Source organism: Macaca mulatta, chromosome 11 (assembly GCF_049350105.2).
Source record: "Macaca mulatta isolate MMU2019108-1 chromosome 11, T2T-MMU8v2.0, whole genome shotgun sequence".
NCBI classification, from domain to species: domain Eukaryota; kingdom Metazoa; phylum Chordata; class Mammalia; order Primates; family Cercopithecidae; genus Macaca; species Macaca mulatta.
This window is the reverse complement of record NC_133416.1, coordinates 108391430-108409091: the sequence shown is the minus strand read 5'-3', so window position 1 is coordinate 108409091 and position 17662 is coordinate 108391430. Positions and strand designations below refer to the sequence as shown.

General features: G+C 38.1%; 1 protein-coding gene and 1 pseudogene across 3 annotated transcripts in view; both read right to left on the bottom strand.

Moving 5' to 3' along the window:
- ANO4 (anoctamin 4) overlaps window positions 1-17662 on the bottom strand; it is a 327720-nt gene that overhangs the window by 56058 nt on the left and 254000 nt on the right. For both annotated transcript variants that reach the window (XM_077954798.1, XM_015152572.3), the window contains exon 13: window positions 15985-16045. In XM_077954798.1, the coding sequence (XP_077810924.1) occupies window positions 15985-16045 (61 nt within the window). The remainder of the gene's footprint in view (window positions 1-15984; window positions 16046-17662) is intronic.
- On the bottom strand, window positions 3921-5912 carry LOC696212 (sorting nexin-5 pseudogene; annotated as a pseudogene). Its single transcript, XR_001448175.3, has one exon. The product of XR_001448175.3 is annotated as a sorting nexin-5 pseudogene (transcript).

The window sequence follows — 17662 nt, the reverse complement described above, 5'->3', positions numbered from 1 at the left end:
CCACATTTTCTTAATCCAGTCTATCATTGATGGACATTTGGGTTGGTTCCAAGTCTTTGCTATTGTGAATGGTGCCACAATAAACATACGTGTACATGTGTCTTTATAGTAGCATGATTTATAATCTTTTGGGTATATACCCAGTAATGGGATTGCTGGGTCAAATGGTATTTCTAGTTCTAGATCCTTGAGGAATCACCACACTATCTTCCACAACAGTTGAACAGTGTAAAAGCTTTCCTTTTTCTCCACATACTCTCCAGCATCTGTTGTTTCCTGACTTTTTAATGATCGCCATTCTAACTGTTGTGAGATGGTATCTCATTGTGGTTTTGATTTGCATTCCTCTGCTGGCCAGTGATTGATGAGGATTTTTTCATGTGTCTCTTGGCTGCATAAATGTCTTATTTTGAGAGTGTCTTTTTGTATCCTTTACCCACTTTTTGATGGGGTTTTTTTCTTCTTCTTCTTCTAAATTTGTTTAAGTTCTTTGTAGATTCTGGATATGATATTAGCCTTTTGTCAGTTGGGTAGATTGCAAAAATTTTCTCCCATTCTGTAGGCTGCCTGTTCACTCTGATGGTAGTTTCTTTTGCTATGCAGAAGCTCTTTAGTTTAATTAGATCCCACTTGTCAATTTTGACTTTTGTTGCCATTGCTTTTGGTGTTTTAGTCATGAAGTCTTTGCCCATGCCTATGTCCTGAATGGTATTGCCTACGTTTTCTTCTAGGGTTTTATGGTATTTTCTTAAATAGAATAATTATTATCAATTTAAAATAAATTTGTGGCAGGCTGCTATATATTTACCAAAATGATTTCTTAGCCTCCTCATCATAGTTCAATTATATTTTTGCAGCCTTTATCTCAGATGTGTCCACAAACCAAGTTTAGGCTGATGGAAAGTAAGAAGTGATATATGTCATTTTTGGACAAAGATTTAAGAAGTAGGTATATCTTCCCTGTGCTCCCTTTATACTTTAGCTGAATGAATAGAGAGAATGCTGAAGATCCAGAAGGGGATGCAGCCACAAGATGGAAGGAATTCATCCACCCATATGAATAATCATAAGGAAAACCATCTGCCAACCAGGAACATCTGACTGGGCTCTATCAAACACCAGGTTGTGATGTTTGTGTATTATAGCAGCTAACTTTACTCATCCTAATACAGGGTTTTTCTGGAAAACATAGCAAGGATTAATATTCTGCAAATAGGGAGGAAAAAACACTGTACCATTCATCACGTTACTAAGGCATTTAGACAGACTTATATACAGTAAAAACTCCCCTTTCAGATGCATATCTTAGGTTCCAAGGAAGGGTTAAAATGCTGTACCTTTTTTCATTTAATTTTAAAAAAAATTTTTGTGGGTACATAGTAGGTATATATATTTATGGGGTACATGAGATATTCTGCTACAGGCACACAATGCATTATAATCACATCATGGAAAACTGGTTAGCCCCTCAAGCATTTATCCTTTGTGTTACAAACAATCCAATTATATTATTTTAGTTACTTTAAAAAGTACAGTTAAATTATTATTGACTATAGTCTCCATGTTGTGCTATCAAGTACTAGGTCTTATTCATTCTATTTGTGTGTGTACTTATTAACCATCCCCTCTCCCCTTCACTCCTCCACCCCTCCACCCCCACCACACTATCCTTCCCAGCCTGTGGTAACCATCTTTCTATTCTCTACCTCCATGAATACAATTGTTTTCACTTTTGGATCTCACAAACAAGTGAGAACAACATGTGAAGTTTGTCTTTCTGCGCCTGGCTTATGTCACTTAACATGACTTCCAGTTCCATCCATGTTGTTGTAAATGACAGGATCTCATTCTTTTTTTTCTTTTTATGGCTGACCAGTACTTCATTGAGTATAAGGGCCACATTTTCTTTATTCATACATCTGCTGATGGACACTAAGGTTGCCTCCAAATCTTGGCTATTGTGAACAGTGCTAGAGCAAGCATAGGAGTGCAGATATCTCTTCAATATACTGATTTCCTTTCTTTTGAATATATACCTGACAATGAGATTGCTGGATCATACGGTAGCACTATTTTTGTTTGTGAGGAACCTCGAAACTTTTCTTCACAGTGGTTGTACTAATTTTATATCCCCATCATCAGTGTAGAAATGTTCCCTCTTCTCCACATCCTTCCCAGAATTTGTTGTTGCCAGGCTTTTGGATAAAAGCCATTTTAACTGGGGAGAGATGATATCTCATTGTAGTTTTGAGTTGCATTCCTATGATGAGCAATGATATTGAGCACCTCTTCATATGCCTGTTTGCCATTTGTAGGCCTTCTTTTGAGAAATGTTCATTCAACTTTTTGCCTATTTTTAAACAGTATTATTAGGTCTTTTTCCTACAAAGTAGTTTGAGCTGCTTATATATTCTGGTTATTAATCCCTTGTCAGATTGATAGTTTACAAATATTTTCTCCCATTCTGTGGGTTGTCTTTTCACTTTGATTGTTTCCTTTGCTGTGCAGAAGCTTTTTAACATGATGTGTTATGTCCATTTGTCCATTTTTAATGCTTTGGTTGACTGTTCTTGTAGGATATTACTCAAGAAATCTCTTCTCAGTTTCATGTCTTGGAGAGTTCCCCAATGCTTTCTTTTAGTAGTTTCATAGTTCGAGGTCTTATATTCAAGTCTTTTTTTTGTATATGGGGAAAGATAAGGATCTAGTTTCATTATTCTGCATATGGATATCCAGCTTTCCCAGAACCATTTATTGAAGAGACTTTTCCCCAATCTTGGCAACTTTGTCAAAAATGAGTTCACTGTAAGTGTGTGGATTTGTTTTGGGGCTCTCTATTGTATCCTATTGGTCTATGTGTCTGTTTTTTATGCTAGTACTTGGCTTTTTTGGTTACTATAGATCTACAGCGTAATTTGAGGTCAGGTAATGTGATTCTTCCAGTTTTATTGTTTTTGCTCAGGATAACTTTGGCTATTCTGAGTCTTTTGTGATTCCACAAAAATTTTAGGATTATTTTTTCTATTTCTGTGAAGCATGTAATTGGTATTTTTATAGGGATTGCATTGAATCTGTAGATTGCTTTGGGTAGTGTGGGCATCTTAACAATATTGATTCTTCCAATCTATGAACATGGACTATTTTTCCATTTTTTGTGTCCTCTCCAATTTCTTTGTTTTTTCTTTTTAGTAGCACTATTATTTTATTATATACTTTATAAAAAACAAATGCTCAAAGACATACACCGCCCCCTCCTCACCTCCCATGGCCACTAGGGAGGGAGCTCATACCTTTCCTAATGTAGATCTGGCCATCTTATAAAGTAGACCACATTATCTGTTTCCATATATATCCGTAGATACTTTTCTCCCCTCAAATATTTATATCTCAACTAAAAAAAAAAAAGGAGATGCAAAGAGTATATAAAGATAAATGAGATTTTCTTGCTGTTGTTATAGCACAAACACCAGATGACTACCAGGGGAGTAACAGTGGACAAAACAAAAACACAAACCCCACCTTCAGCGAGGAATAAAAGGTCTGTTAGTTGCCTCAAGTAGGTGAATCACCTGCTGTAACTGGCACCTCCCTGACATTCATGGGTTTGTAGGGACATGGGCCAGGTGATTGCTTCTGCGTGTTTCCAGAAGGCATATGTCTCCTACACGCTTTCTTAGTAACTAAAGATGTACTACAAGAGAACTCAGTATTTGGATTCTGCCCAGAGGTATTAAATGCACAAGGAAAAATTAGTTATGTCCAAGTAGCAAGCAATAATAGTTTTAAACCAACATGGTTAAATGTTTGATTTGCAGAAATCAAAATGTTTATTCACATAATTTTAAACTAAAGTTGAAGATAATAAATCTTCCGTGGTAATGATTTAAGTGCAAGTGATGCTTGGCTCTCTTTCACATTCATTTCTTTTCTTCAGAGTGAAGGCATATCAGTTATTCTTGAACAAGTCAATACAGCTCTGCAAAAGGGAGACACTGTTCCTTGCATGTTTTATTTCCATTTCAGACATTTCAATTAGATTCTTTCTAAATGCTGCCACTTTCTTCCGTTTGAAATTTATCAGTTCTTCTTTTGCAGATTTGGAAAGCTATTCAAATTTCTGGCAGCACTCCTGCTGGTGTGCCTCAGCCAACTTGATGTCTTTGCTCTTTAAACTGGGCCTTATCCAGAGCTTTGTTTGAGTTCTCATAGTCAATGAGGGTTTTGGTGCATCTATATAAGAGATCCTTACTGCCTCGATGTTGAGCATGTAGAATCGGGGGAGCTGTGTTAGCTTTAAATCTTCATCTGATGAGATTCGACCCTCTACTTTCCTAAGTTTTTCAAATAGCTCAGCAACCTTCAACAGATACGTTTTGATGACTGTGGGCTCTTCTAAAGCCAGGCTATGTAAGCAGGCTGCAGTGTGAATATAGTTGTCGGCAACATTTTTATGAGATCTGGTCATTTTGTGAGATTTCACACAAGAATCTTTGATCCTATTGTAACAGTTAATAAGGAAGTTATTCTCTTGCTCAAAGAAGTCATCTACCTCCTTAACTCCAGTAAAAAGGACTGCATCAGCACTTTCACCACGCTTTTGAAGAAGCCACCAAACATCTCTTTAGTATTTTTCCACCTAACACTTAGATCCTGATAATATTCCAGGAAAACATGAAAGTTGCGATCTTTACTGAGAACAGGGTGAGAAGCAAGCCACTAAAGAAAGGCTTCATGGGAGGACACAGTCTTCTTAAAAACAGCGAGATACTCAGCTTGTAGTTTTTATTTCATCTTCGTAAATTCTTCTTTGGTCATAGACCCTTCACCTTCTCCCAGTTTCTGCATTTTATCTCAAGGACCATCGAAGTCAGGCTTCATAGGAGCAGGCGGAATCTGCAGCAGAGGCAGGAATTCATGAGCCTCTTGTCCCAGTAGCAATGTTTTCTAGTTGGTGCCTCATTCTACTCTTGCTGGTCCACAGGAGACAACCACTCCACTCCTATAGGGCTGCTTAAAAGTCAACTCCTGTTTTTTCTTAACCTTCCTTGTTTCTTCTGGCCATTTAAAAGGCGGTATCTTTCTGTATTCACTTTGATGGCAATCATTTGCCCAGTTTATCCATTACAGACAATCGTTCAGAGCACAACAGTGTCTATACTGCTTCAATGTTGCCCTAAAACTAGTGTAATGAATGCTAAACACCAATGATTAGCCATCAAGATTATGAAGTCTCCAGTATTCCAAAGGATTTTTTCCCTAATCCCAAAGCATAATCAAGGACTCTAATTTTGAATGAACAGAACATATCCAAATATAAGCTTCAGTACTAATTTTGTTTAATTATTAAGAAATTGTCATTTGGACAGATTCTTCAGTCTGTGTGGCAGGACAAAAAGGATGGAAATCTCCTTTAAAATCAGCTAAGTCTCTGTTCCTGCAGCTAAGAATTAAGGATCAAGGGCTGAAAACTGCCTCCTTGGCCCCTTTTTGGTTTTTGGGAGACAGAGTCTCACTCCGTCACCCAGGCTGGAGTGAAGTGGTGCAACCTCGGCTCACTGCAACTTCTGCCTCCCAGGTTCAAGGGATTCTTCTGCCTCAGCCTCCCCAGTAGCTGGGACTACAGGTATGCGCTACCATGCCCGGCTAATTTTTTATATTTTTAGTAGAGACAATGTCTCATCATGTTGCCCAGGCAGGTCTTGAAATCCTGAGCTCAGGTAATCCACCCACCTCGGCCTCCCAAAGTTCTAGGATTACAGGCATGGCCTCCTTCAGCACTTTTGAGAAATCTTATCACATACTATTACCAATACTGCTGTTTCCTAGAAATCAATTCCACTGACATTGGGAAGAACATACCAGAGAAAAACCAAACCTAAAGGTAGATAAGACTAAAGTCATTATACTGTTTACACCACTTTACAGCATAAATAATGTAAGCCTGTATGCATTACCTCAAAGCTGTCTGTTCCTTCACATATTTTCCACTTAACCAACAGTTAGCAAATACTCTAGTAGGTAGAGGAAATCAAAATTTTCACAATCCATTACAAAAAGTAGACATAAATCTCTTTAAACTAAATGAATAACAAGGCAGAAAGAACTAGCTTATTTGATTTTCTAAAACACTCACAATAAGCCCAGCATAGACCGTTCTTTCAAAAAGAGTGTTATGTAGTCACACACAGTCTTCTTGTTGCCTTGTAACAGAAAACTCTGGACTCTGAAATGTGGGCAGTGTGGTTTTTGTGTGCACCGTAAATTTGACCTTATCTCTTTCACTGAGCGCATCAGATATGTCAATCTGAAGCGAGGGATCAACATTCACGTCCACAGATACAGATCTTGGCTTGCTACGGTCCTCCTCCTGCTGCTGCAGCAACTCAGGAACAGTGGCCATGGCGACACAGGACTCAAGCAGGGGCCGCCTGACCTTGCTCTGCTCCGGGAGGAGGCCACCGACTGCAGGGTGGCAACAGGGACTCAAAGCCAGGGACACTCTCCCAGCAAGTCACCTCTAGAGAAAGCCTCTTCAATTTCTTTTGTCAGTGTTTTATAGTTTTCATTGTGGAGATCTTTTGTTTCTTTAGTTAATTCCTAGTTGTTTGATTGTATTTGTAGCTATTGTAAATGGGATTACTTTCTTGATTTCTTTTTCAGATTGTTCACTGCTGGCATATAAAAAAGCTACTGATTGAATATACATTCTTCTCAGCACCACATCGCACTTATTCCAAAATTGACCACGTAGTTGGAAGTAAAGCACTCCTCAGCAAATGTAAAAGAACAGAAATTATAACAAACTGTCTCTCAGACCACAATGCAATCAAACTAGAACTCAGGACTAAGAAACTCAATCAAAACTGCTCAACTACATGGAAACGGAACAATCTGCTCCTGAAGGACTACTGGGTACATAACGAAATGAAGGCAGAAATAAAGATGTTCTTTGAAACCAATGAGAACAAAGATACAACATACCAGAATCTCTGGGACACATTTAAAGCAATGTGTAGAGGGAAATTTATAGCACTAAATGCCCACAAGTGAAAGCATGAAAGATCTAAAATTGACACCCTAACATCACAATTAAAAGAACTACAGAAGCAAGAGCAAACACATTCGAAAGCTAGCAGAAGGCAAGAAATAACTAAGATCAGAGCAGAACTGAAGGAGATAGAGACACAAAAAACCCTTCAAAAAATCAATGAATCCAGGAGCTGGTTTTTTGAAAAGATCAACAAAATTGATAGACTGCTAGGAAGACTAATAAAGAAGAAAAGAGAGAAGAATCAAATAGATGCAATAAAAAATGATAAAGGGGATATCACCACCGACCCCACAGAAATACAAACTACCATCAGAGAATACTATAAACACCTCTACACAAATAAACTAGAAAACCTAGAAGAAATGGATAAATTCCTGGACACATACACTCTCCCAAGACTAAACCAGGAAGAAGTTGAATCCCTGAATAGACCAATAGGCTCTGAAATTGAGGCAATAATTAACAGCCTACCAACCAAAAAAAGTCCAGGACCAGACGGATTCACAGCCAAATTCTACCAGAGGTACAAGGAGCAGCTGGTACCATTCCTTCTGAAACTATTCCAATCAATAGAAAAAGAGGGAATCCTTCCTAACTCATTTTATGAGGCCAACATCATCCTGATACCAAAGCCTGGCAGAGACACAACAAAAAAAGATAATTGCAGACCAATATCCCTGATTAACATTGATGCAAAAATCCTCAATAAAATACTGGCAAACCGAATCCAGCAGCACATCAAAAGGCTTATCCACCATGATTAAGTAGGCTTCATCCCTGGGATGCAAGGCTGGTTCAACACACGCAAATTAATAAACGTAATCCAGCATATAAACAGAATCAAAGACAAAAACCACATGATTATCTCAATAGATGCAGAAAAGGCCTTTGACAAAATTCAACAGCCCTTCATGCTAAAAACTCTCAATAAATTCGGTATTGATGGAATATATCTCAAAATAATAAGAGCTATTTATGACAAACCCACAGCCAGTATCATACTGAATGGGCAAAAGCTGGAAGCATTCCCTTTGCAAACCAGAACAAAATAAGAATGCCCTCTCTCACCACTCCTATTCAACAGAGTATTGAAAGTTCTGGTCAGGGCAAGAGAAAGAAATAAAGTGTATTCAAATAGGAAGAGAGGAAGTCAAATTGTCTCAATTTGCAGATGACATGATTGTATATTTAGAAAACCCCATCATCTCAGCCCAAAATCTCCTTAAGCTGATAAGCAACTTCAGCAAAGTCTCAGGATACAAAATCAATGTGCAAAAATCACAAGCATTCTTATACACCAAGAACAGACAGACAGCCAAATCATGAAAGAACTCCCATTCACAATTACTACAAAGAGAATAAAATACCTAGAAATACAACTTACAAGGGATGCGAAGGGCCTCTTCAAGGAGAACTACAAACCACCGCTCACGGAAATGAGAGAGGACACAAACAAATGGAAAAACATTCCATGCTTATGGATAGGAAGAATCAATATCGTGAAAATGGCCATACTGCCCCAAGTAATTTATAGATTCAATGCTATCCACATCAAGCTACCACTGACTTCCTTCACAGAATTAGAAAACACTACTTTAAATTTCATATGGAACCAAAAAAGAACCCGTATAGCGAAGACAATCCTAAGCAAAAAGAACAAAGCTGGAGGCATCATGCTACCTGACTTCAAACTATACTACAAGGCTACAGTAACCAAAACAGCGTGGTACTGGTACCAAAACAGATATACAGACCAATGGACAGAACAGAGGCCTCAGAAATAATGCCACATATCTACAACCATCTAATCTTTGATAGACAAAAATCTTAGAAACTTTGAGTTTGGCAAAGATTTCATAAATAAAACATAAAAAACACGGACAGAAACAAAATTTAAAGTATATAAAAAGAAAAAACTCTTGGTATTCAAAAGGCACCATTAAAAAATAAAAATTCAAGCCTCAAACAGGGAAAAATATTTGCAACATGTATGATAAAGCATTTCTATCCAGAATATATAAAAGTATTATTTTAACTTAAAAAGAGGACAAACAACCCAATAACAAATGGGCAAATGATCTGAGTAAACACTTCACCAAGTAAGATGCACAGATTGCAAATAAGCTAATGAAAAGATGTTCAACATCACTACTCATTAGGGAAATGCAAATTAAAACTGCAACGGGATAATACTATATACCCACTAAAATGACTAAAATTATAGAGTGACAATTCCAAGTGCTTGTGAGAATGCAGAACACCTGGAATTCTCAAATCATGCTGATATTGACTGCAAAATGATATGGCCACTTTGGGAAACAATTTCTTACAAAGTTAGGCATTCACTTATCACATGATCCAGCAATGCCATTTTTAATTATTCATCCTAGATGAACAGATACAAAGGCTTCTACGAAAATGTACAGAAAAAAAAAAAACTAGAAGAGCCAATAGTTTCCAGGTTTATTTACAATAGTTAAAAACCACATTGAACACAAATATTCATTAACTGGTAAGTAGACGAACAAAATATGACATATTCAGGCACTGGAATACTACTCTGTACTAAAAAGAAACCAGCTACTGACACATGCAACAGCATAAACGAATCTCAGCAGCATTAACTGAAGTGAAAAGTAGCCAGACACAAAATGCTGCATACTGAATAATTTAATTTGCATGAAATTCTAGAACAGGTGAAACTACAGTGGTAGAAAGCAGGTTTCAGGTTGCCAAGGGACTGACTGCAGAGGCATGAGGAAACTTTCGAGAGGATAAAAATGTTCTGTTATATATCATCATTATGGTGATGCTTACATGACTATATACATTTGACCTACCTTGTTGAATTGTTCACTTAAAGTTGCTGGATTTTATTGCACATAGATTATACTTAAAGTTGAAAAAAATCTTCCCACAATCCCACCACATAAAGCAAACCATCATTAATATTATGACATCATTTTTTTCAGTTTTCATTTACATTTAATATTCAAAATCATGTTTTACTTGTATACTTAAAAATTTTTTAAATACAAGCTTTGTATTATCACATGCTTTGAAAGAGCAATTTATAATAGCTGATTATAATTTACCAAACTGTTCTATTGTTGGACATTTACATTGTTCACAAATTTTGCATATTATAAATAACTAAAGCTAGTTATTACACATGTGGTTTTTATTCTGGAAACTGGACCTTTTCTGAAGTCAAATTCTGCATAATATTTTGACTGAGCACTGGAATGCCTTCTAAGGGGCCTGCCTGCCACCAGTTGGCCTCCACTTTCACCTCTCCCTACACTGTTGCCAGAGTTACTTCCCAAATACAATTGATGATGTCTCTTCCCATATTATAACTCCAGATGGCTTTCTGTTGCTTACAGCATGAAGCCATGTTCTGTTGTGGCACAAGTGGCCTGTGATAAGCAGCTCTCAGCTTTCAATGGGTACTCTGCTATGGGTTGAATTGTGTCCCCTCAAAAAAGGTCCCACTACCTCACAATGTGACCTTATTTGGAAATAGGGTCAGTGCACATGTAATTAGTTAAGATGGGGTCATAACTGGAGTAGGCTGGGCCCTTAATCCAATATGACTAGTGTCTTGAGAAGAAGATAGCCACGTGAAGACACAGAGACACAGGGAAAATGCCAGGTGAAGACAGAGGCAGAGATAGGAGTGATGCGTCTACAAACCAAGGAAGGCCAAGAATCATCAACCATCACCAGAATCCAGGAGAGTGGCATGGAACACATCCTTCCTTCACAGCCCTCAGAATCCCACTGACACCTTGATTTTGGACTTCAAGCCTCCAGAACTGTTATGCAATAAATTTCTATTGTTTCAAGCTACCCAGTTTGTAGTACTGTGTTACAGCAGCCCTAGGAAAGTAACACACACTCAACTTCCCTATCCCTATGAACAGCCAATTCTTCCTTTTCAGAGCTTTACAAACACTCTTGTCACCTAAGAATGTTATCTACACCTCCTTCCAACCCCACTACTTTGCCTGGCAAAGCTAACACTTCTTTCCAATACCTCATACCTCTTCTTGGGTGAACATTTTCTGCTTTTCCTTTTGCCTCAGGAAGTTGACTACATTAACCCTCACTGGCCTATTTTAAATTGGACTTGCCCTGTATTATAATTATCAACTCTCCTTTAATATATTGAGATTTTTGAAAGCAGAGATCACATCTTACTCATTTTTGTGTATGAGTTAATGACATCTTAATTGACATACCTCACAGAAGATGCACAACATGGTGGACACACTTTGGAATGACTCTGGAGTGAAATAGATCAGATCTGGTTTAAAGTTCAGGCTCCACACCTTATCAGCTACTGGAATCCTGGGCAAATTGCATAACCTCTCTGAGCCTCAGTATCCTCATCTATAAAATGAGGTTAGTAATTTCTTTCTAATGGGTGATGAGAAATTGATGAGGTATCCTATGTGAATGTGCATACAAACATGGTAGGCCTCTAGTAAATGTGTACCTTTTTCAACATAAAATTACCAGTTTTTTTGTTGAACACATAGATAAGACTATGAAATACAAAGTCAGCATGAATATCTAGAAACAAAAGGCTAATTCTTACAAAATGTATTTTTTTAAATGAGACCTACTTCATTCAACAATTACTAACAGGATCACACTAAATAATTACAATCTTGTCATTTCGATTAAAGAGCTCTGAGGATCTTGCTTTGTGTGTTTACTGGGGATAACTTAACTTTTGGCAATCCTAAAAGCAGAAAATGAAAAACAAGGGAGAAAGAGAAAAAAAAAACCAAACCAAACCAGAAACAGAACAAAGGGAAATAATCTGCTTCCCCGACAGGTCTCTGCCAACATCTAGTTGCCTAATGACTCATTTTTTTTCCCTCGGGAGAGGAGCTATTTAGTCCATAATCATTCTGCCCCTTGGACCCTTCTGAACAAAAATGAGCATTGAGGAATGGGCCACACTGTAATTCCAGCCCAGACCCAGGCTCACAGCATACCTCAGGGATCCCCAGGGAGCCCTGCACTCACACAGATGTGGCCTGAACAAAGGTAGTGGAGTTCTGTCAGGATTCCTAACCCAACACCAAGACCCTCCCAGTTTCTACAAACTGGTTCCAGATGGAGCCTTATTATTTTTTTCCGGTGAACACACAAAGCAAAGGCAACAAAATGAACACGTCAACCCCAGCCCTTCAGAAGTCTTGTAAACCACTTACATCTGTTCTCATCAGCTCCATATCTAGCAATTTCCTGAAAATAGAGTGCATTTGTTTTCTTTAATGCTATAACTTGTCAATCATAAGAAATGATCCTGAGACCATTAAACTGAGCTCCATTAGAACTGACACGTTTTTATAGAACGTCACTGTCTCAAAGCAGGATAAATGGGGCTCAGGACAGGCATAGCAGTCCTTTATTTTAAGGTTCAGGTCTCCAAAACAGGAGGAAAAGGTAACAAACAATACCTGATTCTAGCAGTAGAGCAGAGGAGCTCAGACTGCCTAGTTTAACTCCTGGCTTTGCCACTTTCTGGCAACTGCTGCAGTATCCTTATCTGTCATATGAGGATAAGAACAGTACCTTTTTACAAGTTTGCTGGAGAGATTAAACGAGATGATACATGGGCAATGCTTAGGACTGCATTTAGTACATAGTAATCCCTCAAAAATGAATGCTATTAATAGAACTGTTAATACTGTTGATTCTTTCAGATTTCTGCAAAAGGCATTATCTCTATCTACAAAGAAACACTTGGGGCAACTCAATCTTTTTCTCAAACTAGTACATTTCTGGGAATAATATGGGATTTAAGCAATAAGTTGTCATCTAAAACAAAGCAATTTAGAGGGTGAATTATTCCAGGCATGTCTTGCCTGGAATGGCCCTAAAATGTTCCTTTGTGCCCAAAGTTTATTACAGAACATCCATCAGAGTCTTACAAAGTATACTCCAAAGCACAAGAGCTGTTAAATCTCCAATCCACCCACTTTCAACTTCAGAAACTTCTCAACTCCATGTTCCAGGCAGCCAGCACCAATCAGCTGAGGTTGGCAAGGGAATAAAACAAAACCTGTTTGTCATCCATAACATAAAACTCAACTTGTAAAGAGGGCATGCAATCCATTTTATAATGGAGGTACTGGGGGAGAGTAATAACCTCTGCCTTATGAACAAATGTCATCATACCAAAATTTACTTCTATGTAGTCTCAGGAGGTAAACTGTGAGAAGAAACCATTATTTAATTCAAGGTATATTTGAAATTGGTGAAATATTGAAGTGGGTAAGGAAGTTTTGTGTTATAATTCTTCCAGAATACCACCAGGATACCACTCTTTATATAGAAGCATTAACTCATTACAGAATAAATTAGCAGCCCAAGGCAGAGCTTCCAAATGACTATGCCAGGAATAATAATAATAATCCTTTCAACCCTTGTGGCGTCTAAGGCTAGGGTGTTTGGGACAGCCCTATCCACGGCCATGAGGAGGCTCCTCCATGTATAGAAGCATGCTTCATAAATATTTTCACTTTTATGTGTGCTATGACCTGAAAAGGTTTAGGAAATGAATACATTTAGGTTTACAATATACATTTAGTATTTAGGTTTGCAGAATACTAGATACATTTAGGTTTACAGAATACATTTAGTATTTACAATACTGATTTAGGAAATGAATATGTTTCCAAAGTCCCCTCATTTGTGACCATGGCAAAGCTTAAGCATTATATGGCTTATCCTAATCATGGTTTATGATACTAATCGATTCTAGCAAAACTAGATACACATTCTTTATCTGAGAGCTCAGTCCTGTAATCAAAATTCTGTTAGGGTTAGTTTGTTTGCAAGGGACAGAGATGCATTAAGGGTAGCATGAACAGTGAAAGCTTTTCACAAGGTCCACCAAGGGAGGCAGGAATCCTACAGGAAAAAAGACATGGCCTATTCAGAGACAGGATACAGAAGCCCGAAGCTTGAGAGAGGCCTCAGCCACAAGAGAGTCTGGGTCTTCATCCTGACACTCCACTAATAACATGACTTGGCTATATTCTCTCTTTGCTTCTCTCTGGGGGATTGTCTTGCATTTTCTCCCAGTTAGTTTTGTCGCCCTCTAATTTTTCCCCTAGTTCTTTGCTTCTACCTGTTTCTAGGTTCTGATTCTCATAACTTTAGCCTCCTAATTCCTCCTGGTCCCTACTTCTACCCAATGGTCAATTTTAATCTTTCTTTTTCTCCCTCCCTCCTGCCCTCTGTATTTTTCAGTGCCAATTCCTGCTGCTAACTCCCTAGTTCCCATTACATTTCCTAGTCCACAATCTTCATAATAAGAATCTGGGTGGCCCTACCAGTCCTTGTCTGGGCAGAACCTCAGGTCTTTTCCCAGGCCACTCACCAACCTGTGCTTTGACTGATCTTGGTTCAAATGCTTACTGGCTGATAGGGACTGGAGTCATGGGGTTCAAAACATGTCCCTTCAACAGAGCTGTGATGGGTGGGACAATTTTCCTTTGACAGTCTCTAGATACAAAAGACACAATATATCAAGAACAAGCTACCTCAAGTGAACAAGGTTTTATGTTTCCACTTACCAAAAAAGATCTCTTAAATACATTCGCTGTATCATAAATAAATACTTTTGGTAATTTCTTTCTCTTTCTTCTCTTTTTCCTTCTTTCCTTCCATCCACCCACCCATTCATCTATCCATGCATCCATCCACCCATCTATCTATCGACCCACCCATCCATCCAACAGAAACTTACTGATTCCATCTATCTCAAAAAAAAAAAAAAAAAAAAAAAACCCAAAAAACAAAAAAAAACCCAAAAAAACCATATGAGGTCTCTGATGATCATAATGGTCCTCAAGGACCATAAATCTACTAGGCAAGATAAGTTATGTGCGAAAATAATTTTAAGTGCCCTAAGAACAAAATGCCACGGAAATTCAAAGGAGAAAGACGTCTTTTGGCTGGAGCAGATGACACTTCAGCTGGGGGCTGAAAGATGGGGAAGATTCCAATATTCATAGCAGACATAATGAACAAGATGAGCCTAAGTCTAAAGTTAGTAGAATTTTGTTACATCAAAATTCAGACTTTGGCAATTAAAGTTAGAAGAGAAAAGTGTAATTGTAAAAAGTTCAAAACAGACTAAAATACATAGCATAAAGTTCGTCTCTCATCGTTGTTCACTTACTCTTCCATGAATCTTCCTTTCCAAAGGTAACTGCCATTAACTGCTTTCCATGAATTTGTGAGATGTTTTTCTATATCATTAAATTGAAGCTTTATAATTATTTGACTATTATATATTCATTAACCCATTTTACAAAGAGGTAGGTTAAATAACTTGCCAAAAATCACACAGCCTAGTGTGTAAACGGAGTTGAGATTTCAATCAAGTCCTGTTGCTTCCAAATATTTGACTGTTCCCATCACACCTTGTGTGATGGGGCTGTTAGTTTGAAATGATATCAAAAAACTCAATTCAGTCCTGCAAATAGGCCTTGTTTTTAGGGGTAATTTTGTACAGAGCTAGAAGTAAGCTAAAGGTGGGTACTCACATGTTAGCCACTTACAACAGAAAGTCCTATATATACTGAGATGGTGGTTCAGTTATTCCCTGACCTAAACTAAAGTTGTACCATAAGCTTTATTTCTGTGTCCAACAGAAAGTAAATTTTACTCTAATAACAGAGTGCTAACGACATTGTTGAAGGTTTAAGAGAAATCAGACATGTCTCTCTTCTACAATATCATTTAAGATAAACTCAATAAATTATTTACCAACTTTCTGCTAATAGGAAAGCCAACTCCATTTACTCAGGCTTCTTTCTTTCACATCCAAAGTGAAACTTCTAAGGGAATATATCATAGGGCATATGAGGAAAACTCAAGTTCTATGGTTTTAGAACACTTACCCCAGACTGCCATGAAAACAGCAAAGAAGACAGTGGCTCCGTTGTCAAAAAGGTGGGTTACCTGCGAATAATAAGAATCAGTGTTGAGCTCATTTCTCATACATGATATTCCAATTCAAAGTTTTTCAAGTTCTGTAAAAATAGCTGTGATGATATGATGAGTTTTACAGGCTTTGTTTTGGGTGGGGGGAATATTCCTTTTGAACCATAAATAAGAAAAGGCCTCCTCTAATTGTGAGGTAGTTCATAGAGGAGACAATTCTCTTTATGTGGTTCATCTAGTTGAACATTTATCAGCAGCCCCAACAGTGCTACTAAGAATTCCCTTTTGTGTACTACAAAACTCTTATACACATATATATGTGTATGGATTTAGTTATATTTAGGACCAGTAAGGTATTGTTAGCGCTGCTTTAAAGGTTTTCACCTTCCCAAGCACTGTTTTTAATGCCTCATTTATTCACTTTGAAAACATGGCTATTTTGTTTATGTAGTTTTGAGCAAACATTTTCTGGGCTGCCCTCTGGATTTCAGCCTTATAAAAAAGAGCAGAACCATTAACTAACTCCAACTCTACTCTTATTAAAGCCTTGGGTAATCACTATATTCACCTTCTGCACATAACACAAAGACAGCTAGCAACGCTTTATTGCTAGAATAATATATTCTATTGCAAACACCACAGCAGAAAGCAAAAATATCCATTTTTACTGCAAAACCGCCAAGCTCATTTCTGCCTCCAGTATAAATCATACCAATGTCCATGACCAATTGAAATGATGACTGATAGGTTCATAAAGCATAACCTTTTTTGGGGGTACTTTATAGCTACCTATAAAGTACACTTTATTGCCCCTTTGAGAATGCACCAAATATAAACAGGTTTTTCATGTTATATCAGAATGTGAAGTATTTCAGATGATTCTAAAAGTTTCTCTTTCTTTGAATAGAGGAGAGATGGGCAGCACTCAAATACCTGCTGTGAGACAAATGTCTGAAGCTTGTCTATTTCACATGCCAGAGGGAACGTTAAGCTGTATATTGGGCACTCAGTATCAAACCAAGCTTGAAGGTTCTAGTGGTATTTGACTGGACTGTGCTCTCTATCAGAGTTTGTTGTTGTTGTCGTTTGTTTGTTTGTTTGTTTGTTTTTGAGATGGATTCTCACTCTGTCACCCAGGCTGGAGTGCAATGGCGCGATCTCGGCTCACTGCAACCTCCGCCTCCTGGTTCAAGCAATTTTCCTTTCTCAGCCTCCCAAGTGTCTGCAATTACAGGCACCCGCCATCAGGCCCGGCTAATTTTTTTATTTTTGTAGAGACGGGGTTTCACCATGTTGGCCATGCTGGTCTCAAACTCCTGACCTCAGGTGACCCACCTGCCTCGGCCTCCCAAAGTGTTGGGATTACAGGCATGAGCCACCGCATCCAGCCTCTATCAGAGTATTTACTGAGAGTTGCTAGAAAGTGTAGCTTGCACCATCAGTGTCCATTCTGGAATGGACTGCAGTTATCATTGTTTTTGGCTACCTGGATCATCTGTCTTCCATTCTCCTTTCCCCAGGTAACTCCTGCTGGTCCCAAGGGGACACATGGCTCAAAATAGAACCAATCAGAGTACTTCCCTGGGGCTGATACACAAACACTTGGAGACAGACAGCTTTCTGCTGCAGTTATCA